Source organism: Pantherophis guttatus, chromosome 1 (assembly GCF_059756535.1).
Source record: "Pantherophis guttatus breed Tessera chromosome 1, ASM5975653v1, whole genome shotgun sequence".
NCBI lineage: Eukaryota > Metazoa > Chordata > Lepidosauria > Squamata > Colubridae > Pantherophis > Pantherophis guttatus.
The window spans coordinates 296,197,962-296,223,705 of NC_142063.1; the positions used below are offsets into that span (position 1 = coordinate 296,197,962).

Sequence of the window (25,744 nt, forward strand, 5' to 3'; positions counted from 1 at the left end):
AAACAATTTGCCCATTTGTATTCCTATGTGTTTTAAAGAGTTTTGAATTTAATTGAATTAATAATTAGATTACTAAACTGCAACAAAAGGCATATGTAATAAAACCAATCTTGCTACATCTCTGTCATAAAAATGGGATGCTTAACTTGTTACAGAGTTCAGTTTGGTCTATTGGTTAAGACTCCAGATTAGAAACCAGGAGACACAGAGTTCTAGGCCTGCTTTAGGCATGAAAGCTGGCTGGAATATTTTGGCTAGTCAGTCTCTCTCAGCTCAGTCCATTTCATGGGGAAAAGAGGAGGAAGAAGGAATACTGCCGTCACCATCTATAGAAATATAGAAATGTATAGAAATAGTGAAGGCAGGATAAAAATTTTTTTAAAAATATTACCTCGAAAACTGTAAGGATTTGTCCAGGCGGTTACCAGGAGTGAAGACCGAGGCACATATTTTTTAATTTACTTCCATGAAATGCTGTACTGAAATTTATCTTTTAGTTTCTGCAGTTTTCTTTCCCTGTGAAAAAAGGCTTCTCATTTTCTACTTTATTCACAGGGAACTTTAGATATATTTGTGATGATTGTTTTGATCTTATTTATTGTTGCAAGATTTAAGACTGCTTGTATTTATTTCTTGTTAAACATATTTTACATTCTTTGTACTCTTTTCAATTATTCATGCTTTCTGATTTGGAAGAAGCCCTTTACTAAGGAATTCCCTTATGGTATCTTCCTTTGGAATTCAATTGAGGCATGGGAAACCAGTGAACCCTAGACCTTTGACAGGAGGATTCTTTGACAGGACACATACAACACACAATTAGTTGCCATGTAACTAAAATGAAAAAAAAAAGTCTTATGGATTAAAATTCTGTTGAGATTATCTACTTCGTTGAGATGTATGTGGGAAAAAAATTAAAAGCAATTTTGCTTAATCAGATTAAGCAAAAATAATTGAAAACATCAGAAAAAATGTTTGGCATTTCAAAATTAGGATAACACTGTGGAATGTAAATGCCGAAGATAAGGGATTGGGGTTCCAGTTAAATCATGATTAAAGTGAGAAAGAATGATTGAACAAATACACATGATTAGGATTTCAAACTTGAAATACTGTATATCTCTAGAGCAGTGTTTCTCAACCTTGGTAGCTTGAAGATGGATGGACTTCAACTCCCAGAATCTGGGATTCTGCTGCTGGCTGGGGGATTCTGGGAGTTGAAGTCCACCCATCTTCAAGCTACCAAGGTTGAGAAACACTGCTCTAGAGGATATTAACAATATTAATGCAGTGGTCAACAGATGAATGTTGCAGTAACTTCTCTTTCATTTAGAAAATTTTACTAAATTGATTGGAAAAGTGTTTTCCTAAATCTATTCTCACTAAACCTCCTAAATTTTCTATCTCTTTTCTTAGTCCCTTCTGCTCAGTGTGTGGCTTTCTAAGGAAAAGACCGTTCTTCAAAGAACCCAGTCATTTTGCTGCCTTCAAGCTGCGTTGTCACTTCTGAGCAGAATGACAGGTGGGAAAAGTTCAGTGAACATGCTCAATTTCTGAAAACAGGCAGTTGCCAGAGATTGAAAGCAGATATTACAGACCTAATGTTGCATGCAAATAAAAAAATTCCCATGATGTCATTGAAAAGATCTGAATATCCACATGCTGCAGAGAGTTTAAAAAATTACCTTGATGGAGATATGCAAGAGCTTTTATAAAGTAATGAAACACTTCTTAATAGAATTGTGGAAGAGGTTCAGACAGAGAACTCCCTAATCCATAAGGTTATAAGAAGCGGGAGGAGCTATGGCATGTTCAGACTTGCAAGATTCTGTTATTATAGCTACTCCCAATAAAAATAGTTTTAGACTTCGTGTGTAATTGAAATTAACCTTGCAAGTCTGATAATCATATCTCCTCTCCTTTCTTGTCACTCCTTATTGTTAACAGATCTTGCAAATCTCCATCAAGGTCATCTCCCATACGTTCTTTCCACATGCTCAGCTAACAGACTTTGCAAATACTCCTTTGATCTTACTGTGGGTAGTTAACCCTCTCCCCCTCTACCTGAGGTCTCCAAATGTACAGATATCCTTGCCCAACCCTTTGTTTTTCAGTTTTTTTTAGTCTATCAGTAAACAAGTTTTCCTGCTCACAAGTGAATATTTGGGAATAAAATCTCTGTAATAAATGCATTTTCTAATTGTTGTTGACATCCCATATACATCTTTTTGACTTTGGTTTCTACAGATGATTCTTGGGATTCTCAGTCCATTTCCCCCTGGTGGCAGCAGATGAGAACAGCCTGTATTCAGTCTGAGAATAACGGAGCTGCTTTGGTATTTGCTCATGTTGGGCATTCAGTAACAGCACAGATAAGTGATAGCGTTGCAGAAAAAAAGGTATATAACTTCAGATTCTGTCCTTTGGTTACATAGCCCCCCCCAAAAAAGCCTCACCCACCCCAAAATAAACAGTCAACTCTTAATACTTGCCGGTAAACATCCAATTATAAAGTATCTTGGAAAATGTACAAGTGAGGTCTCATTGTTTATTTATATAGGCAATCCTAGATGCAACTAAATTTCATATGCTGCTTACCCATTATGAATACTATCAAATGGCTATACTAAATTCTATACAGCTACTGCCAGGCCTTTGAACTTGCTGTTCAAAGAGGCTAGGATTTCTGTAATTCTCTCACTCACTCACTCACTCACAGATGCCAACAAAATTTTGGCGTCTCCTGGTTTGTTTTTAGAAGAAAATTTTAACTGGCTCAGTGCTGGTGTCTTTTATCTTGCCTTGATTCATTTGTTTACATTTTGAAAGTTACAATTACTTTATGGTTTATTATTGTTAATAAGCACATTAAGTGTCAGTAGAAGAAATGTAATGTAAACAAAATACAAACGTTACTTCTTACTAAACAAAAGTTGACTGTTTTTGAATTTGCTGATGCTCTCTCTCAGCCCTTCTGTGAACACAGATAATAATACATGTATTTATGTTATCACATCCTTTCTCCAAGGAGTTGAAGGGATGCAGATCTCCCCCTTCACCCATTCTATTTTTAGATTAAGTAGAGCAGCACTGCCGGCTTCTTTCCATCCTCAATTTAAACTTCTGGCAATTTAATATGAAATGTGTAAATATCTTATGTGTGTTTACTGAAGGTACGTCTCTTGTTGTTTCTCATCTCTAAGGGAACCACCTTAAAAATAGCATGTATGAATAGAGTACATATGTGCCGAACATATGACAGAAAGCTGTAATTTGTTTTCTTCTTTCATCGTTGAAGTTTGTAAATCTGGACTTTCTGCACACAATATGTAAAATGTCAGCTTGATAATATGAGAAGTTCACAAACCATTTTTTTTTATTAGTTTCCCCAAATTACAGTAGGTGCTGATACAGATTCCTGGGAAGCCCTCTCTCTTGATATAGAATACTGGAAGCTTCTCCTGAAACAGTTAGAGGATTGCCTAATACTTCAGACACTTCTGAATACTAAACTGAGCAAGAAGACAAGCCCAGCTTCTTCTTCGCAGGCTGAGCCCCTTGGGAGACTTTCTGTAAAGAAGTTGCTTGAAGGAGGAAAAGGTGACCCCACCCTCCAGGGTTGGGATGGAAATGGGTGGCGGTTAATTTCTTCTCCCGAGGTAACTGCTTGGGACTCAGACCAGGAAAATCCCCAGAGTAATGTGTGAAATGAAATAGGAAATTGCAGAAAAGAGAGGGGACTGAGACTGACTGACAGTGTATTTCCATTGAAATCCTCTTGGGGATAGTTTCATGACACGAAGAGTTTTGTTTGTGAACAGTCTGAGCTGGTTTCAACCATTTTATCCTTAATAAAGTCTAAATTCCATAACAAATAGGATTACAAATGGCTATGCACATAGAATAATAAATAGCCTGCCTAAATGCCACATTGGCACATGAAGCTTAGTCTGTGTAGGATGACACACCTTCCCACCCAAAGTGGTCCAGTTCATTTCAGTTTTACTTCTTCCCTCATGCCCTGGAATCTGGTTTCTTTTTCATATAAGAACTCTCTGGTTTGAAAGGTATAATCTTGATACAGGTTTATAGTCTCCTCAAATCCTGTAAGGCCAGCCAGCCTGAGAAGGGTTGAGTAGCATGAGAGGTAGAAGAGAAGCAGGAGAAGCTCAGAAGGCTACCAGCATTCCCGAGCTATGCTGAACCCCCCAGGCACTGTCCTTCAAACCATTTTCATCGTACGCCCATTGAAACATGAACAGAAATAGCAATCTACACTTCCAGATGCACAGGCATGGACAAGACGTTGATCAACTATTTAAAGAATCAACATTAAAATATAGTATGCTGCTTATGAGTCAGGAAGTAGTACAGTCATCAGAGCTCTATATTTATAAATGTTTTAACTGTTCATAGACAAAATGAAATCCCCACTATAGTAGTCCCTGAGAACTAAGTGCTCCATGAATTTGTCCAATCCTGTCTCCCTATTTGTGCATTACTCTGTCCAATGGCAGCAAATTCCATAGTTTAAGATTACAGTAGAAAGAAAGAACCATTGTTTTCTGCGTTATTTGCAAACTGATCCTAGACTGTTTTGACTTTCCTTTAGGAGGCATTGCTGACAGTGTAGCCAAATGGATTTTTAAGCAAGACCTCAGCATGTCCTTACTCAGATTGGGTCAACAGAAAAATGAAGCAGAAAGCAAGGAAGAACCACAGCAGACTGACAGCAATTTTGTAGGTGAGGATGGAGAACACCAGCTGAGTATGGAGCCCATATTAGGTAAAAAAGTAGTTTCAGGCATGTTCTTTATTTCTGTTTATTGCAGCAATGGAATGCGAAATAATAATCATCCTTTCTTAAAACATGTTCCCAGAACTACTCCGTTTAGCATATGAACAGTTTCCTTGCAGCCTGGAGATGGATGTCCTCCATGCTCATTCCTGCTGGGAGTATGTTGTACAATGGAACAAAGACCCAGAGGTAAAGGAAGCCTTTCATTTCCTTACTCCTTGTATTTTTTATGATACGCACGATCTTACCTGAACCTTTCAGATATGAAAGTAATTCATTATTTCTTGTTGAGGCTCTGTAGGTAGAAAATAGGTAGGCTAAAAAATTGCTTAAAAATAGCCAAAAAAGCCAATACAGTCTTTGGCTGCATCAACACAGGGATAGCTTCAAGATCACAGGAAGTGATAGTAGTAATCTATATGTACTAGTTCTACATGTACTTGTGAGGCCAGACTTGGAATATTGCATCCAGTTCTTGTTGCCATGACCCAAAAAAGTTGCAAAGCACTAGCAAGAATGCAGAGAACAGCAGCAAAGATGATAAGGAGTCTGAAGGCTAAATCCTACGTTGAGTAGTTAAGGGAACTTGGTATATTTAGCCTAATAACAAAAAAATAACCTTAGGGGTGACGTGATAGCTTCTTCCAATAGCGGAAGTACTATCATAAGGAAGAGAGGATTGATTTATTCTCCATAGCACCTTGTGCTGCCCCACTCACTCACACATACATGTCAGTGTAGTTTATGGAGGGTTTTATTGGTATTCCCCAGCAGTTCCCTTCACCTGGCTTTAGAACTGTCCCAAACGAAGCCAGCCACGAGCAAGCCCAGATTAATTCCCCAGGCAATGGCCAGTTAGTCCATAAAACAAATAGCAAGCTGCTCAAACAAGTAAGTCCAATAAACAAACATAAAGCCCCCAGGCAAAACTAAAAGTACATCCACATTAGCTCACTGGTTATAGAAGTTCAGAGTCTCAAAAGTCAAGCAGGAAACACAGACAAACACACGGCCACCACCCACATGCGTTGTTCCCAGCAACGCTCCCTCTGCTTGCTGTGGTAAATGGCTTCCTGGTGCAGTCTATCAAGAGGAACGGGGCCTTCTCCCAAACAATCTGGAAGACCTCAGATTCTCTGCCCTGTGAGATCCATCAAGGAAGGCAGCTCCTCTCCCTCCTCTTCACTGGCCTGCAAGCTGTCCCCAACCGGAGCCTGCAGTTCTTTTTCTGCTGGCAGTTCAGGGTCAGTAATTAACTCTGTTCCTGATGTGCCAGGAATGAGCTCATTCTGCCTCGAGCCAGCCTCTGAGGAAGAGTTGCAGGAGTCATCCAAGGGAGACATCACATACCTGAGGGCAGGACAAGAAGCAATGGGTGGAACCTCATGGGTGGGGCCATATCATGTGGTGGGGGTGTGCACTCGCTATCTCCGAGCGGTGGCACGCCCCGGTCCCCATAGCCCTTCTCGTTCCCCAGGCTGTTCAGACTCTCAGGGCCCGAGCCTTCGGCTGTTGTGCAATGCCAGGTCTGTGGTAAATAAAGCCCCCCTCATTTGTGATCTTATTCAGGAGGGGGGAGCGGACCTGGCAGGTATTACGGAGACCTGTTTGGGCCAGGAGGGGGAAGTTCCCCTCGTAGATATGTGCCCACCAGGCTTCCGTGCATTCCACCAGCCGAGAGCTCAGGGCAGGGGCGGGGGGTTGGCGGTTATTATAAAGGAAGGTCTTGATCCGAGGGAGACCACTGTTCCACAGATAGCCGGATATGAGTCCCTTCTTGTGAAGTGGAGCCATGGAGTGCAGATGGGCTTGTTGATCACGTACTTGGCTCCCTGCCACGTGGCAACGGCCCTGCCTGAGCTGCTTAATGTCATAGCCGAGGTAGCGGTTGATACCCCCAGACTTTTGGTCATGGGGGATTTCAACCTGCCATCCATCGGTGAAACGTCTGAGGTGGCTCGGGAGTTCATGGCTTCCATGACGGCCATGGACCTGACTCAGTTAATTCATGACCCTACTCACATGGGCGGGCACACTCTGGACTTAGTTTTTATCTCTGGTCAGTGGTCGAGTGGCCTTGATACATGGGATATAGTCATCGAACCCTTGTCATGGTCTGACCACTCGCTCCTTCGACTTGACTTTCTAACCGCTACACCCCGCCGCAGGGAGGCGGGACCGACTAGGTGGTTTCGCCCCAGGCGCCTGATGGATCCTGATAGGTTCCAGGTGGAGCTTGGCCCATTTCCTGAGACTCTGGCTCATGACTCGGCTGAAGACCTGGTGGCCGCCTGGGACAGTGCGGCCACCGGGGCTTTGGACCGCGTCATGCCTTTGCGGCCTCTGACCCGGTACCGAGGTCACCTAGCTCCTTGGTTTTCCGAGGAGCTGAGGGAGATGAAGCGCTGGAAAAGATGCCTGGAGAGCGGTTGGAGGACCAGCCGTTCCAAATCCGACCGAACACTAGTGAGGTCTCATATTAAGACCTACCTGGTGGCGATAAAAGCGGCGAAATCTAGTTATTTTGCCAGCCTTATTGTGTCATCAGATAATCGCCCAGCCGCCCTGTTTAGGGTGACCCGCTCCCTCCTCCATCTTGGAGCGCGGGATGATCCCTTGCAGGGTTGAGCTGAGGATTTTGTGCAGTATCTGTATGACAAGATCACTCAGATTTGGGAAGGCCTGGCCTCTGACTGGGTGAGTCTGGACGGGATGATTGAGGCAGGTCTTGAGAGTGTTATCTGGGAGGAGTTTGATCCTGTGGCTCCCGAGGACATGGACAGGATTCTGGGACGGCTGAACGCGACCACATGTTTACTGGACCCGTGTCCCTCCTGGTTGGTGCTGCCTTCCCGGGAGGTTACACGAGGCTGGCTCCAGAGGATTATTAACGCTTCTTTGAGCGAGAGTGTCCTACCGGCCGCCTTGAAAGACGCGGTGATGAGGCCCCTCCTCAAGAAGCCCTCTCTGGATCCGGCTGTTTTGGCTAACTATCGTCCAGTCTCCAACCTTCGTTTTATTGCGAAGGTTGTTGAGAGTGTGGTGGCGCGGCAGCTTCCACAGTACCTGGATGAAGCTGTCTATCTAGATCCGCTGCAGTCCAGCTTCAGGCCTGGGCACAGCACGGAAACAGCATTGGTCGCATTGGTGGATGATCTCTGGAGGGCTCGGGATAGGGGTTGTTCCTCTATCCTGGTCCTGTTAGATCTCTCAGCGGCTTTTGATACCATCGACCATGGTATCATGTTGCACCGGTTGGAGGGTTGGGGGTGGGGGGCACTGTTTTGCGGTGATTCTCCTCCTACCTCTCTGACTGGTCGCAATCTCTGTTGGCAGGGAGGCAGCGGTTGACCCCGAGGCGCCTTGTTTTTGGGGTGCCGCAAGGGTCGGTCCTCTCACCCCTTCTGTTCAACATTTATGTAAAGCCGCTGGGTGAGATCATCCGTGGCTTTGGGGTGGAGTTCCATCAGTACGCTGATGACACTCAGCTGTATATCTCCACCCCAGGCCACCCCAACGATGCCCTTGAAGTGATGTCCCGGTGCCTGGGGGCCGTGCGGGCCTGGATGGGGAGAAACAGGCTCCGACTCAACCCTTCCAAGACCGAGTGGCTGTGGCTTCCGGCGTCCCGATATAGCCAGCTGGTGCCATCGCTGGTTATTGGGGGCGAATCACTGGCCCCCACGGAGAGGGCTCGCAACCTGGGCGTCCTCCTGGATGCACGGCTGTCTTTAGAAGAGCATATGACGGCCGTGGCCAGGGGGGCTTTTTATCAGGGCCGCCTGATACGCCACTTGCGTCCCTTTCTGGATCGGGACTCCCTACGCACGGTCACTCAGGCACTCGTCACTTCCCGCCTGGACTACTGCAATGCTCTCTACATGGGGTTCCCCTTGGGGTGCACCCGGAGGCTCCAGTTGGTCCAGAATGCGGTCGCGCAGGGGATTATGGGAGCGACGGGGCGCTCCCATGTGACACCTCTCCTACGCGAGCTGCACTGGCTTCCGGTGGTCTTCCGGGTGCGCTTCAAGGTGTTGGTGACTACCTTTAAAGCGCTCCATAGCTTAGGGCCGGGGTATCTACGAGACCGTCTTCTGCCACCAATAGCCTCCCACCGGCCAGTTCGCTCGCACAGAGAGGGCCTCCTCAGGGTGCTGTCGGCCAGACAATGTCGGCTGGCGACCCCCAGGGGGGAGAGCCTTCTCTGCGGTGGCACCTGCCTTCTGGAACGACCTATCCCCAGAGATACGCACGATACCAGACCTCCGGACTTTTCGTCGGGTCCTGAAAACACATCTATTTCATCTAGCCGGGCTGGCTTGATCCCATCCTTTCGGTTTTAATTTGAAATTGGTTTTAACTGGGTTGTTTTAAATTGAGGGCCGAAATTATTTAATGTCTTTTAAACTGCTTTTAAATTTTATATGTTATGTTTTATCTTGGCTGTTCACTGCCCTGAGTCCTGTTGGAGAAGGGCGGTATAAAAATCAAATATAAAAAATCAAATAAATCAGAGGGAGATTCAAACTGAAATTAAGAATTTTCTGACAGTGAGAACAATTAATCAATGAAACAGCTGCCTCCTGGACTTATGGGGTTATGGGGTTTTTCATTGCTGGAGGTTTTCAGGAAAAGATTGGACAACCATTTATGTGGGATGGTATAAGGATAGGGTTTGGACTAGAAGACCTCCAAGTTCCCATTGAGCCTTATGATTGTATGATAATTTTATTTTTGTATGTGCGTATCCTATCCTCTTTGTTTCACAGTGATAGGACACATTTTTTACATTGATATTGTCATAATTTATTAAAGTGATAGCATATAAATGTCATTCTCAAGTTAGCACTATTATATTGAGCTGTCACTGATTTGAATATAGAAAAAAAGGGACACTTTGTATTGATACAGAAACTTTCAATGGAAATCGAATTATATGTCAACTATACAAACTGTACTTTATCACTATTAAAACTTTGCTGTAATTTTCCAGGATATGGTAATTAAAATAAAATATATCAAATAGATTTGATATATTTTATCAAATATTTGATATCAATATATCAAATAACCTTAATATATCAGAATATTTAGAAATTATTTATGACATGTCCCATTATATGCTGCTTCGGGGTTATTATAACTTTCCTTCAAACATTGAGAAGAGTCAACTCAGCTGCAGTTATTTCTGCCTGAATAACTTTTGAATAAAGCTTCTGTGAATGAATAGCATTTGTATGTGTCATGGCCTACACTATCTGGTCATAAAGATCTGTACGCAGAAAATATTATCTATAACAAAATCAGAAATAATAAATTGAAATATTTAATAAGTAGTTGGGAAGATTACTGTTTATGTGTTTCATTGCACTGACTAATATTGGCTATGTCTGTTTTTTTAATCCAAGGAAGCACATTTTCTCAACAGAGCCATAGAACATCTCGGATGTATTGATAATGCTCATATTCAACATGGTAAGAATAAAACTATTTTGGATGTGTCAATGTGAAGTAGCAAATTTGATTCAGAATTATCTGTGTGTTGAGGGGTCCACAGCTGTCATTTTTATCTTCAAATTAAAACTGCATGGAAGTACTGAAGTATTCTCAAGTCAGTGTCAAAGCTGGACTTGGTTCACAATAAACATCGTATGTCATGTTTGTCAGTGCCCCATTACATTACTAAATGCTTATTAATTTATAAATAATTTGAAGATCTCTCCAAGCAACATACTGCTACTTGCAAATGCAGGAAATATGAGAAGGGCTGAGCCTCCCTCAAATCAAAATTCCTACTCATTTAAGGAAAGAATGGAATGGAATGGAATGGAATGGAATGGAATGGAATGGAATGGAATGGAATGGAATAGAATAGAATAGAATAGAATAGAATAGAATAGAATAGAATAGAATAGAATAGAATAGAATAGAATAGAATAGAATAGAATAGAATAGAATTCTTTATTGGCCAAGTGTGATTGGACACACGAGGAATTTGTCTTGATGAATACACTCTCGGTGTATATAAAAGAAAAGATACATTCGTCAAGAATCATAAGGTACAATACTTAATGATAGTGTACAAATAAATGTACAAATAAGCAATCAAATCATATTAGGAAACAGTCAATATAAATCATAAGGATACCAGCAGAAAGTATTGATACTCAACTCCCTACCTCCTGCATGGATCTTTAGCCATGATTTTCAGGTTACCACTTTTTTTAAAAATTTGATTTATATGCCACCCTTCTCTGGAGACTCAGGGCGGCTTACAATGCGTTAAGCAATAGCCTTCATACTTTTGTATATTTATACAAAGTCAGCTTATTGCCCCCACAAACTGGGTCCTCAATTTACCTACCTTAGAAAGGATGGAAGGCTGAGTCAACCTTGAGCCTGGTGAGATTTGAACTTACAGTAATTGCAGACAGCTGGTGTTAATCACAATGCTATCAGTCTGCTGAGCCACCAGGCCCCTACCTGCAAGTGGTCACTTAATGGCCACTTGCAGGTAAACCTCTAGGGTGAATTGATCCTGTGGAAGGACATACTCTTAGCTGTACATCAGGTCTAGTCCTTTTAGATTTTTCAGTGTTTTCGAAAAGCACATATTTTTATGTTGGCTTTCCTAAGCTGTAACTGTTAGTCTTAATCAATTACTATTACTTTGTTCATGAAACTGCTTGGTATTTATATATAAGTAAACTGTATAAATATTTATTATTGGTGTTTTTGAAACATGCAGTCTATGAGTTCACCTGGCAAAACCATTGATACTGCTTTCAGCCAGGCCTAAATTTGTGTAATTATTTCAGGAATTGCTCTAATGATGTGGAACACATTCATAGTGAAAAGGCTTTCTGCTGCTACCTACTTAATGGACAAGGTACATATTGCATTATGTTAAAAAAACAAGTTAAATAGAATATCTAATACCGCTTTCATATGGGGACACTCTTTCAGTAAATGAAACTTGGTTAGCTGTATGGTCTTTCAGGTCACTAAGTTTAAACCTTTATTATGACTGAATCTAAGTTATACAATTCTGTAGTTAACTATACTCAATGAAGAGGAACTAATTACCTCTCAGGGCAATGTGGTCCCATTCTTAAACACTGCTTACTTTACTGGGGTTTTTTCCTGATATTCAGTTGACACCTGCCTTCTTTTAATTTAAACCCATTATTTCATTGTTGGCATTCTAGAGAAAAGAGCTTGGCTTTCTTTGTGAATTGCATTCAGATACTTGAATATTATTACTCTATGTAGACACAGCACACAAGGTGGTGTCTGACCAAAACAGTAGAAAGTAGAACTAACAAAAGTGTTAGTTCTTTTGATTTGAAAGCCATTAGGAAAAGTATTTTTACATACTACGTATTACATACTACAGAAGAGATGTGGGCATGCTTGCTACATCTGTCAACACTTACTTCAACTAGCTGAATATTTTTCTGGATTCACATGGTAGTCATGCAGTCTCCCCAAATTACAGACCTACTCCTGTCAGTAGGCAGTCAGCAGCTCTTAGGATATAATACCCTTTGCACTCAACAGCAATTCAGGAGAGAGCTTAAGGCATCAGGCTAGAAATATGTCTTTCCATCCTTCCCTCCTTTTCCCCCAAGGGAAAAAAAGTGGATCCTGCACTTGCAGGAGAATTTTAGAGAAAAAAAAAAACCCTTTCATCCCTCTCAGCTGAACACATTATCTCTTCAAACCGAGTTTCTCAGTGACTTTTAACATCTTGTCTTTTTCTGCTGTTGAAGTCCATCAGTGAACTGTTTTTCCCCCATCACTTGATCACTGTCTAAATTGATTTACTAATTAGTTAATTAAAAGTTTGAAATAATTAGTTCTGAGGAAAAGCATGAAGACTTAGCTACTAGCCATAACTATGTTATTTCAGACATACACATAAATATATGGGAAGTAGGGAGGGGGGAGGTTTTTTTAAAAATAAAAAACGTTATTTGTGGTGAAGAGAGATGGCAACTTACCTATTTGTTGAGATGGAATACATTAGTGTATTGAGTCCTTCTAAACAAATTTCTGTCATAGGTTGGAAAAGCACCAAAGGACAGGTTATGCAGACGGGCAAGTAATCCTTTTTCTTTATTTAAAATATGCATTATAATAATACAAGATCTGATGACATCTGTGTTAACCAGAAATTGGGGATTTCTGCCAATTTAAGCTAAGGTTAGCTTAGCCTTGGCTGCCAGCTATTTAATCATTTTATTTGGCTCGCCTTTCTCTGAGCTCAGCCCAAAAGTCACCAATTGTTTAGGTTTTTAATCTAAGATCATGTTTAAGATTAAGACAAATTTCCATGAAACGAACATGACTTCGAGCAGATTTGCACTCCTCTGTTCATTTCCCCCCTCCATTTTAAGCATGTTTTTACAAGGATAAGGTACCGTAGTTCTGATATTTAGGTTTGAATGAGGAGCTTTCATTTGCTTCTCTAGAAAGTTAAAATCAAAAACTTTTTCGCTGAAAATGATAATATAATATTAATACAATACAATACAATACAATACAAATCTATCTGTCTGTCTGTCTGTCTGTCTGTCTGTCTGTCTGTCTATCTATCTATCTATCTATCTATCTATCTATCTATCTATCTATCTATCTATCTATCTATCTATCTAAAGATTGGGAGGAATCTTTGAGACCATCTAGCTCAATCACCTGCCCATTTAAGAATTTATTACTACAAAAAAGTGCATTTATTGGCCCAGTTACCTTGTATCCTCAATTAGTTACCTCAATCAGAAGATTTGGTTGAGTGATGCAGAATTTGTTTCTGACAAAGTAAGCTCCATATCCATTATCCATCTGTGTTGTATTATAAATGATGCTGATGCCAGTTGCTCAGGTTTCTTTTAAAGTCCAACTGGAAGAACGAACTAGGAAAAGGCCTGAGATTCACCCTTGTGCTGAATCGGTTCAACATCTTTCTCCTAAAGAACTAGCATTGGACAATTATGGTTGAAATTCCACAAATTATATATGATATAGAATTCTTGATGGAAAATATACCAATTTTTGTAAACTTGCTGCCTGTGTGCTGTATTCTTTCAGATTTTTGAAACTTTGAAACAAAAGTGAGGAAATGTCCAGATTAGGGCATTTTCAGAGAACCTGTATTTTAATCTGGATATTTTGCAATCCTTTAAAAATCCTTCAAGATTAGTATTTGGTGCCAGCTAATGTACCTCCCCACCCCTCTTTAAATCCTATACAGTTTTCATTATCCTCACCTGGCCAGCCTTTATAAGTACATGAGGTTCATTTTTTAGTTATGATTTCATCTTGCCAATAGCATACGCCACTGAAAAATTATTGGAGGCAGATAAATGTATCTAGTAATTTTCAATTTATTTAAATCTGAATTTAACTATTGATGAAACATATAGAAATAAATACAAAAAATATATAAAACAATTAGTCAAAGAACTTTATAAATTAAAAAATATTTTATGCATTGAATACTGAGGCTTGCATGACTCATTTTTTTACTGTTCAGATACTTATTTTTGCATTAAACATATAGTTGATTTCCGGGATTTGCTATGAATACAGCCTCTTCCATCTGCAAATATTTTGAAACATATTCAAGAAAAGTTATGTTTTACAAATGAATTCCTCTTTGTCAAACAGGATGTAGGGATGAGTGACAACGCAGTGTCCTGTTTCCTCGGGTCTTGCTCAGATCTTCTTCAGACTCTCATGGAGGTAACAGCTCCTTCCTCAACCTAAACTGCACATTATTTCTAATACATTCATCATCTCTCTTCAGTCTGAACTAACTAACTAACTAACGTCAATAGTTCTGTACATTAAACCTTATGTAAGGATTGTTGCCAAAGATTCCTGTAAACCAGAAGATAGTAACAGAATGCAAATTTTTAGCCACATTCCACTTGAATATTTTCATTTTTAGCTGTGCAATTTTTTAAATTTCTCAAGTAAGATTTCTTGATGCTGCTATTACTACTGGTCCTGCTGATAATTCTCCTCCTCCTCCTTCTCCAACTCCTCTCTGAGTTTCTTTGAACATGACAAGTGTGCACTACCTTTCAATTACTTTTAAAATACCAATGCTTTTCTCTTTCTTACTGCATCAGGCTGATATACGGTGTGATGAAATGCCACTTCCTGTGCTGGACACAGAAGATGCCTGGGTGTCTGTTGAAGGGCACAGCTCGTTAGTGGAGTTAGCACTTGAACAGAAACACATCCATTATCCTCTAGTCGAGCACCAGTCTGTGCTCTGCATCGTCTTGTATGGAATCATGAAGTTCTCCCTGAAGAGTGTGAAACCCCTCTCTCTCTTCGATAGCAAGGTATGCGGACATGACGCTTCGTTGAAAGCTGCTGACTCTGGAATGAGGGCTCCAAGTTAATTGAATGTGAAATGTATCTCTAAGGCCAGAGTTTAAACTCATGCAGGACAGTGAATGAGAAGCTGTTGTTAGAATAGAAAAATCTACAAGTTGGGTCAGTTCTCCTACCGAGTTAGATTTTGTGTTTTATCCACCTATATAGGAATCGACTTTACAAATTCCGAGCAGAAAATAATGCTGAGTTGACCTGGGAAGCAGCCTGTTTACTCCCATATTTTGCATACTGTATATTGCTTATATTAAGTGTAACTGTTTTCTATCTTGGTTCCAAAATTCCTCTGTGGTCCATTCTTGCAGGGTAAAAATGCTTTTTTCAAAGACTTGACTTCAATTCAGTTGCTGCCTAGTGGAGAAGTGGATCCCACTCTGCTTAGCTTACGCCATCAAGTAAGTTAAATCTGGGGAGGAAATGAACAAGCATAGGTGTTTTTTTTGCAAACTGCTGCTGACGTAGAGATTTTCTTTTGCTTGCAAGTTCTTAACCAAATTGGTGAGTGCACTGGCCCAGGCCCAAGCTCCGTCTCAGATGACAGACAGATTGGAAGAAGAAGTTGCAGTGTCACTGAAGGACAGGGATTGGCCTGCCTTGGCTTTGGATCTGGCACATCATCTTCAAATTGCTGAGGATATAATCAGACGGTACTATGTGTGTGAGCTCTATAGTTATGGCCTGGATCATCTTGGAGAAGAGGTACACATTTTACACACAGAAGATGTACATACAGCAGACATGAATTTTTCTGCCTCTTGAGGGCAGCAGCAGATATACAGGTTGTACAATTTTGTCATGGTTATTAGTGAAACTCCTTTACATTGCTCTCAAATCCTGGCTTGGTTTTTTTCTGCAAATGCAAAGATGCATTTTGAATACCTTTGATTAAAAAAGTTTGCAGAATTATATATCGAGAAAGGATAAACTGACTCTGTTTCTGTGCACTCTACCAGATTAAAATTTTATTCTAAGTGATTATGAAGAGCGTACTAGAGACAGTAGAGAACAACCAACTATATGACGTTAAAATACCGTGTCTTATTTAAGATGGAGAACATTTCCCAAATTGGCTGCCACAGTTGTCACCCCATTCCTCCAAATTTAGATGAAGTTCCGGTGAATCAGGATCCATTGCTCTATATTACTGTTTTTCCTCCACTGCAGCATTTTTTATGTGGGTGTGGGTTGGGGAGCAGGAGCAACCGTAGTGGTTAGCCTACACCTATTTCCCTCTGAAGATCATATGGAACCTATATTATTAGAAACCTATACAGTTGTGTGAAAAGCTGTATTATTATAGCAGTACTATCCTGGAAAATGTCCAGACAACATTGTTATGTATAATTCTGACTTTAACACCCATGATCCAGTGAGTTCAGGTGCAGGTAAGCAGCTAATAGGAGTGAGGAATTTATCCTGTCATAAAATAAACTTCTGGCACTGGCACCAATGTTTTTGCATGTATTCATCTGGTGTGCCATCTAGAAAGGATGCCTTCTTACATATCTAAACACAGAAAAGAGCAGTCCATCTGTGTCGTCAGGGCTGTGCCCTCCAATCTTTGTGCCTTGTAGCAGAAAATGGGAAGGAGAGTAGGCATTAAGAATAGGTTTTTATTAAAAGGGAAAGAAAAAGCTTGTGGAGCTTTCTCAGGCATTTGCTCAGAAACTAGTCACACCTAAGCCAAGAGAGCTTACTTATGAAACACTTGGAATCTCCAAATTTGGTATTAATTGCACTTTCTTATGCATGTAAATGTATGTGGATCAAGAAAGCTTTTTATGTTTGTGTGGTGGTACTTCTTTCATGCCATATACACATAAGAATTTTTAGAACATACTTAAGCACATATTCACAAACACGCACAACCAATCACACATGACTGTCACCCTTTTTTCCCTATGCACCCCATTTCTGATATGCCAACACAGTATTACTCAATAGAGTGAAGCCTTGCAATGAGTAAGTCTTGGAAGGATTAAAGGAGTTAAGTTTTATTTTTTAAACATGGCTACCTTTGATGTTGGCTTTAAGAATTTTTACATTTGACCATTACAGTATTTTTCGTGAACAAACTAGTCTTGTAATACTTGACAAGGGTACCTTTTAAAACTAAAAGTAGCTTGACGGGGAGGTGCCTTCTTGGACTGACCTGCATGTACCTCCATTCATCAGTGGCTTCTTTTCAAAAGTTGTTTTGAAAACAAATATTGTGTGTTACAAGAGTAACAGCTGACATAGTTAATATCTTGTATTTCCAGGCTATTCTTCAGGTAGAGGACAAAGAAGTGCTTGCATCACAGTTGTTGGTGCTGACTGGACAGAGGCTGGCCTATGCCTTACTGCACATTCAAACAAAAGAAGGCATGGAGCTCTTGGCCAGACTACCTCCAACACTTTGCACTTGGCTTAAAGCTATGGTAAGATCCACTACCTTTTAAGGAACAATGTAAAATAAGGAACAGTGTATTCAGAAAACCTTAATTTAAGAAATTGATAAGTACTTTTGTTTGTTAAAGCTGTACAAAAAATAAAATTGATGGAAAAGGTTTCATACATGAAAATGAACTAGAGTAATATATGTTGCTCAGCAGCAGGAAAGCAGGGTCAGCTCATTTGAGCATGCTAAGTTAGATGTATGATATAGGTTTAGGTTTAGGTTTTAGGTTTATTTGATTTGTATACCGCCCTAGGAACCAACATGACAATTACACCAATATTTCCCTAATCGCATGCTCTGCTTAAATATTAACAATATGTGGGGTGGAATCTGAACTTTGCTATGGAAGCATAAGAGTGTATGTAATTTATTTGAGAATTTAATGAGTTATTTATACAGTACAAGTAGTACATTCAGCATTTGGCATATTTTTTGGAACAAGGATGGTGCAGAGTGGAGATGGCTTCATTTAATCCATGTTATTGTACAAATGTATTGAACAATGCACATACCCGCTTCATATTGGTCCAAATGATACCTGTAGCAGTTGGAGGTGGAGCTTTATTTCACTTCAGTGCACTGCACAAAAACAGATAAGAATTGATGATTTATGTATGGTTAATTTAAGGGTAGGTTAAACAGTCTTTTTAAGACTGTTTTTCCATCTCAAAATTAACCCCAGAAGTAAACTGGTGAGGTTGCTTTCTGTAACTACAATTTTGCTGTCTTAGCTGTCAAACTTCCAAATAAAGCAAGAGGACTGCAGTCATTCATCTTTTTATCTTCTAAGAACGGCTGTGGCAGGACTGAAAATTCTTGGAAATGATCCTAAAGCTTCAACAGTAGTTATCTGCTATATTCCTCACTGAATTAGGGCTTAGTCATAAAACTAGTTTACAGGGATGTTCCTAATCATGAATAGAGATTCTCTTAGGTCTATCAGTTGGGTTTTAGAAATTATCTGGCATGTCTATTTCTAGTACAGAAACCTAAAGGTTGTCTCAATTCTCTCTGCAGGAGCCACAAGATCTTAAAAATGTAGAAGTGCCAATTACTACAACAGCTAAATTAGTAAATAAAGTGATAGAACACCTACCAGAAAACCATGGGCAGTATAGTGTTGCCTTGCATCTAATTGAAGCTGCGGAAGGAATGTCATGACAACAAGACTGAAAGTGAAGCACCATGGCTAAACAGGTCTCTAATAAAAATGAAGATTGTATATAAGAACCAGAATCATCTTGATGAAACAGTCTCAAGCACCTTTGGTAATCTAACACTCAAGACTTTAGGAAATGATAAATATATGTTAAGGTCTACCTTTGGTGGGTAATACCAGCGGTGTGTATATTTGTGTATAACTCTAAATATTTATTTCTAATACCGAGCATTTGTGTAATAGTTTGCTTTAAGAACAATTTAGTGCTGTTCAAATTAACATATTAAGAATTTCTTATGTGCTAGAAAATAGGCTGCTTTTTAAATGTTAAAACGAGATGAATTCAATCAGAAGCCAAGAAATCAGAGCTTTTACATATTATGTATGCTGGTTAGGTAATACTTCTTCAAAATGATAGCCTAATTACATTTAATCAAGAGGCAATTGGCCATAAACCTACAGCATTAAAGGATGGCTTTCTACAGTACAATAAAAACAGTATCAACTGATGAAGAGCAAGCTGTCTGGTGGGAAAAATTATCATTGTGGAAACGAAAAAAGATGTTGCCTCTTCATGTTTTAATTATCAAATAAAATCAGGAATCTAATTTTAGTTTACCACTTTTGTGAAAGCATTGGTCTCATTTGTAACAACTTTCCTTGCTATACAGCTTACTGTAATTTGGTGTACTGCACTGTCTTTCTTTCCTATGTTGAATGTTACATTTGGCCCACAATTATTCCAATATATGACACTGTTAACAATTGAGAAAGTGGACTGACTTTTAAGATGTGTGGCCTTCAACTTCCAGAAATCCCTAACCAGCATGATGGATGGGGAACTCTGGGAGATGAAGTCCACGTCTCTAAAGTTGCCAAGTTCGAAAACCCCTGGAGGGAGTGCTGAAATTAGCATAGAACAGTTAAAGGAATTGGGTAGCTGTTGCCTGGAGAAGAGAGGCTATAGTAGTCCTTCAGTTATTGTAACAGAGTAGTCTGAAATTCAGGGGGACTGGGTGATAGAACCAAGTTCATGAAGATCCTTCATGAAGACCTGTCTGTTGTAGAGAGTAAGCGGAGACTTTGTAAAACAGTATTTCATTCTTAAATTGTTAACAATCACAGTGAAAAATTAATTGAATACTGAACTCCCACCCATTCTGTAGAAATTTGTTGATACCTGGATCAGATGATCAGTTTCTTATTAAAAGGCTGTTACAACTTTCAAAACTAAAGGAAGAGCCATCCACTCATATTTATTGCTACATAGTTAAAGGCAAACAGTTATTTAACAAAGTAATTTCTTAATTATGATTGAGAAATCTAGACCAGGATGAAGATTCCACATATTATTTTCTTACTGATGATATGTGATCTGCGTGGGGGGAGTGGGGTTGATTGTGCTGGAAGTAACTACAGAAAAAAAGTTCATACAGACCCATGAACGGCAATAAAGCTGCACCACCTACGTGCTAAAGTCTAAAGTCAACTGTCAGCTAGCTAATACCGGACTAAAAAAGCCAGCTTGTTCATGGATTTGAATTCCTCTTGTGCTGCTATTCAGACTTACAAAGAAAAGGACTATCAGGCATTTTAGTAAGCAGTTTATTAAGTGTACAAGCTTAAATATATACACGTGAATTTTGAATTTAGCTTTCCAGCTCTCAGATAAACAATATGTTGGTTTTTGTGTAGATACTTCTATATTCCACGTTTTCTCAAAATGTGAATCTTGCTTTAGCCAGCACAGCTATTTGACCGCAATGGGAATAGGTATCATTTCTCACCAAGTATCTGCATACAACGTGCACATGGAGTGTCTGCTGAATCAGCAGTGTATTTTCGACAACGGGGGCATTTTGATTTGGCAGCTGGTAGAACAATGACTTTATAGGCAGACTCCTCTCGGATATCGCCACCTATTTCAGAAAAGGTTCAAATTAATCCCACATGAAAGTCCATTCTTTGCTGATTTATCTCTAGATCAAGGGAAGTCCTCTAGTCCTATCATCACATGCCCCAAACACATTCAACATGTTGTGGATGTGTAACAAAAATCTACTTTACCTTCTAAGTTTATCAGAAATGTGCCTTTAATCATATCGTCAGTATTCACATCTCTAGGTATTTCAGTCAGTAGCGTTGTCTGTGATGCCATCATTATTTCATTTAACTGAGATGTACTAGAGCACTCCTCAGGTTGCAGCACCTAATGACAAATTATCATGCTATTTATTTGTTGAATTTATATAGCTACCTATTCGCCCATGGCGACTCCAGGCGGCTTACTGAATACATTTAAAACAATAAAACTAATAAAAAAGATCAAATTAATATAATAAAATCACCCCCCATCCCCCGCTCCAGCGACAGCAGATCACACGAGCCATTTAATGGGCTCCATCCTGCTCTGGGTTCCCCAGGCCCGTTGGCAGAACCAGGTCTTTAGCACCTTCTGGAAGAGAACTAGAGTGGGGGCCGTTCTAATTTCTGGGCGAATGATGTTTCAGAGAGGGGAAGCCACCAAGGAGAAGGCCGTTCTTCTGGATCTCACCAGGTGTATCTCCCTTGGGGATGGGACCTGCAGCATCCCCTGCCTCCCCGCTCTGATGGGTCAAGTAGATGTGACTGGCAAAATACCAGATAACCTGGTCCCAAGCCATGAAGGGCTTTAAAGGTGACAACCAGCACCTTGAATTGCACCCAGAAGCAAATCGGCAGCCAATGCAGCTCCTGCAGGAGAGGTGATACATGTACACACTGGGGTCTGCACAAAACCATGTGGGCCGCTGCATTTTGCAGCAACTGGAGCTTCTGGATGCTCTTCAAGGACAGCCCCATGTAGAGTGTGTTGCAATAGTCAAGATGGGAAGTGTCTAGGGCATGAGTGACTGTGATTAGGGATTGTTGGTCCAGGAAAGGGTGTGACTGGTGCACAACCCGCAGTTGCGCAAATGCCCTCCTGGCCACGACTGCCACCTGTCTTCGAGCAGGAGCCATGAGTCCAGGAGAACTCCAAGATTACGCATAGGGTCTGTTTGGGGTAGTGCCACCCCATCCAAGACCAAAGATGGCAGTTCTCCCTAAGCCAACAAACCCCAAACCCAGAGCCACTCAGTCTTGCCAGGGTTTAGTTTCAACCTGTTGCTCCCCATCCAACCCCTAACAGCCTCCAGGCACTGTGAGAGGGAAGACACGGCATCACTTAACTCACCACGGACTAGTTTTTGAAAAGGGTACAAATGCAAACAAATTTGTGACAATTCTAATTAAGACAATAAACTAGGCCTGTTTTGCCATACTTGAGCCATGATGAGATTTGGTAGCAAGGCCTGCAAACTTAAGTCTACTATGGCTTGTTCAGACTTAATTCTGAACATTAAATTCAGGCTTAATGCTGTGATATAGGATGTATGCAGAAGACTTTATTATAATTTTCATTTATGGTGCTGGTGTACTATTATTTACAATTCAAGAACTCCCAAGACATGACCACACTAGGGAAGTATGTTATATATCTACATCATGTTAGTCTGTAATTGTAGATATATAGTAGGGTTCTACAGCCCTAATACACAGTCTTTTTACAAACATGAGGTTATCTGAATCCTCAAATACTTTGCCTCCATTTCAAGAAACTGAAAGCACCAAATAAAAATAAAGTAATGGAGAAAATCCTGGTTACAAACAGTTCAGAGTCCAAGGTTGAATATAACTGAACTGCATATCTTATCCCTTAAAAGTAGAAAAGCCAACAAAAACAAAATGGAAGTCAAAGGAGGTCTCTATTTTGAAACGGGGGCAAGAAAACAAAAAACTTTTGTGCTCAAGATCATAAAATCATAGGGTTGAAATTGGACAATTAAACGTATTCTATATCTTGTCTTTGGATTCTATATCTTATCTAAATTTAAAGTAGTTATCATAATAATAAATGAACGTTTCTATCTCTGAGTTGGACCATTACAGGTAGTTCTCAACTTACGACCATTCTTTAATGACCATTCAAAGTTGCAATGGTGCTGAAAGTGACTTAGAACCAATCCCTGCACTTACGACCACTTCAATGTCTCAATGGTAATATGATCAAAATTTGGGCACTTGGCAACCAGTATGTATTTATGAAGGTTGAAGCATTGGGGAATCACATGATTACCATTTATGACTTTCCCAGCAAAGCAACAAGCAAAGTCAACGGGGGAAGACAGCCACAGCAAAACAGTCATAAAATTGGCCATGGCTCACTTAATGACTACATCAGTTAGTGAGAGAAGTTCTGGCCCCAACTGTGGTCATAAATCGAGGATTACCTGTAATTAACTTTGAGTAAATATCACTTTATATTCGTAAGTGTTTCTGAATTAAGGCATTATAAATGGCTTTTCTTAAACATTTGAAAATTAAAGTACTAGTTAAGATGTAATATTAGATTATGTCTTTTCTGCTTACCTCCATTAATTCAAAGAACAGCCCAGGCTCAATCACTAGTATCACCTGATATTCTGCAGCATTTTTGCCTGCAATAAAGCCAAGGAAACCATCTCTCATTGCACATGCTCCATCCACTGCTTCTTCAAGGCCTGGTTTCTTCCATACAGCACTTGTGGTCATCCATCCGGAACGAAACACACTATCTGACTCTTGCAAAAGAAAAGGGTGGGGAAAACAAATGCATTAGATAGTTCTGTAATAGTCGCAGATAAACAACATTGTACTATATAAAGCTAAGAATAAGGGTTAAAATTTTATGTGGGCTTGTCTGAACCCAATCCAGAAACTTCAGCTGATGGAGATACGGTTGCTCATTGAGGCGAATTCATTAGATTACACACCAATATTTGTCTCCGATCAAGGAAACAATTTCTATGAATTAAAGTTCCCCATCCACCTTAAGTGGCCACACTTGAATTTATATGTACCTGCCTCCCAATAATTTTTAGTAATGCAAGCCAGATCAGCAGTTTCTCCTAGAGCAGGAGTGTCAAACTGGCAGCCTGTGGGCTGGATGCATCATGTGCAGGCCATGCCAACCCAAGCTCTGTGAACGGCAAAAACATTGCAAAACGTCATGTGATGTGACGCCACGAGTTTTGACACCCATGCCCTAGAGTAAGCGCTAAAGTTACTTTATAGAATGGTTTATTTAGGGTGCTTTTAATTTTAAATTTTGCACCAAGCAAGGGTTTGAATTCAGTAATTTGACTTTGATTCCATAAATCTGCAAACTTGCATAGACAATTACTTTATTAAGGTACTAGTGTGACTTAGCTTAATTTAAAAATGTATACACGCAAATTTCATCCTGCAGATAAGAATTTTAACGATTAAATAAAATTAATATTGATCTATTCTTTACAACAGAAATGTAAATTAAATGAGTAATGAACTCAACACATTAAGAAGTTTATGTAAAGAATATATCAGAATCTCAGCAGAATGTCTGTTTTCTTAACCGTTTTATAACTCTCATACCTTTTCTGTATGGACTATACTGGAATACCTCTTCAGCCAGATGTGGAAGAATTGGTGCAAAAGAACGAACCACTGTATCCAAAACTGCTGCCAAGGCTGTTTGACATGAACGGCGTTTAGCATCTTTTTCCTCTTCACAATAAAGTCTGGATTTTAGGAAGCAAAATAATTGGAGAAACTATTTCTAAACATTAAACATTAAACATTATTCCAACATCATTGTTGGAATAAATTATGTGTATCAAAATGCATGTGAGCTGAAGAAACTAGCCGTTTATGTTAGTTACAAAATAATCCATCTCACTGTGTCTATTCAGGAAGCATTTATTTTGGGGACAAACAGCACAGAGCATGCATTTCTCATTTTTTGAGGCTTCCTTATCTGATAAGGGGATAAAAAAGTTCACATACCTGTCCTTAATTATACTAAAATAAAAACTGGAGAGATCTTTACTACAAAAGGCTTGAAGTAATCGGATGGCTTTTCCGTAGTCATGTTCCTTATATGCCTGTGTAACCTAAGGAATAAAGTACAAAAATACCCAAAAACTAATTTAAAATGCAAGTAACTGTTATTCCAAATAAAAATAAAAATGGAAAGGAGACAGGAAGCACCAGAAATTAGAAGTTAGAGAGTATAAATCGTACCTTTAATCAGAATCTAAATTATTTAGATTATTTAGCTAGTTAATCCCAAAGGTGCTTTTTCAAGAGGCAACTGGACTTTCTTTATCCTTGAAGCTGTTTCGCCTCTCATCCAAGAAGCTTCTTCAGAATGGATAGTTGAGAATTTCCATAGACATTTAGCTAATCATTTTTGCACATTCATACTACTTAAAGCAATACCAGACCATCCATGTATTGTCCTTGCCTTCTCCTCCATACTACCCTGTCCAAGATTTCTCCAGTCCTATAACTATCTCCCTCCTTATCATAAAATTAGGTTTTGACAATCCACCCCCCTACTCCTTCCAAGATATAATAGTGGTTTAGATGATTTCATCTTTGGCTTTGTTGATTTCAGCAAAGGAAGAAAGATGTCTAACTGTAGCATGGCCAAAGTATCCAAACAGTCTTGGCTATGCAGGACCTAATCCAGCAAACATCCACAGCAGAAGATTGGAAGTTGGTAGTTAAATGCTGGTCTCTGAAAACATGCTTTCTATCTTCAAGCTGTAATTTTCTTCTCTATTCACATTTTGCTAATGTATTTGGTAAACACAATGTTAAGGTTTTCTACCAGGTAGAAAGTTTACTAAAGATGGGAAAATGGATGGAGAAACTCTACATACACAAATGCTAGCAGAAAAGTAGTAGGTGGTAGTAGTCTGTTGTAAAGGATTCTCTTAAGTCGCAAGTTGATATCTCTAGCAGTTCTGTTCTGGTACAATATTGCAACAGTTAAAAGAGTTTTTTTCTCCAAAAATGTATCTATCCATTTCACAGATCAACCGCTGTGTGCTAAGTG

The 25,744-nt window shown here is 39.8% G+C and overlaps 2 protein-coding genes across 3 annotated transcripts in view; one reads left to right on the top strand and one right to left on the bottom strand.

The window, feature by feature from the left end:
• Positions 1 to 19,422, top strand: part of RAB3GAP2 (RAB3 GTPase activating non-catalytic protein subunit 2) — a 57,303-nt gene extending 37,881 nt beyond the window's left edge. For both annotated transcript variants that reach the window (XM_034427851.3, XM_034427852.3), the window contains exons 22-35: positions 1,417 to 1,522; positions 2,248 to 2,399; positions 3,384 to 3,600; positions 4,613 to 4,786; positions 4,881 to 4,987; positions 10,207 to 10,273; positions 11,617 to 11,687; positions 12,863 to 12,898; positions 14,468 to 14,542; positions 14,935 to 15,153; positions 15,511 to 15,600; positions 15,689 to 15,904; positions 17,467 to 17,625; positions 18,663 to 19,422. In XM_034427851.3, coding sequence (XP_034283742.1) covers positions 1,417 to 1,522; positions 2,248 to 2,399; positions 3,384 to 3,600; positions 4,613 to 4,786; positions 4,881 to 4,987; positions 10,207 to 10,273; positions 11,617 to 11,687; positions 12,863 to 12,898; positions 14,468 to 14,542; positions 14,935 to 15,153; positions 15,511 to 15,600; positions 15,689 to 15,904; positions 17,467 to 17,625; positions 18,663 to 18,806 — 1,833 coding nt within the window. In that variant the 3' untranslated portion in view covers positions 18,807 to 19,422. The remainder of the gene's footprint in view (positions 1 to 1,416; positions 1,523 to 2,247; positions 2,400 to 3,383; positions 3,601 to 4,612; positions 4,787 to 4,880; positions 4,988 to 10,206; positions 10,274 to 11,616; positions 11,688 to 12,862; positions 12,899 to 14,467; positions 14,543 to 14,934; positions 15,154 to 15,510; positions 15,601 to 15,688; positions 15,905 to 17,466; positions 17,626 to 18,662) is intronic.
• Positions 19,423 to 20,395: 973 nt separating this feature from the next.
• IARS2 (isoleucyl-tRNA synthetase 2, mitochondrial) overlaps positions 20,396 to 25,744 on the bottom strand; it is a 36,493-nt gene continuing 31,144 nt past the window's right edge. The window contains exons 19-23 of the mRNA XM_034427853.3: positions 24,688 to 24,794; positions 24,277 to 24,422; positions 23,254 to 23,444; positions 20,872 to 21,013; positions 20,396 to 20,723 (exon numbers count right to left, since the gene is read on the bottom strand). Coding sequence (XP_034283744.2) covers positions 20,581 to 20,723; positions 20,872 to 21,013; positions 23,254 to 23,444; positions 24,277 to 24,422; positions 24,688 to 24,794 — 729 coding nt within the window. The 3' untranslated portion in view covers positions 20,396 to 20,580. The remainder of the gene's footprint in view (positions 20,724 to 20,871; positions 21,014 to 23,253; positions 23,445 to 24,276; positions 24,423 to 24,687; positions 24,795 to 25,744) is intronic.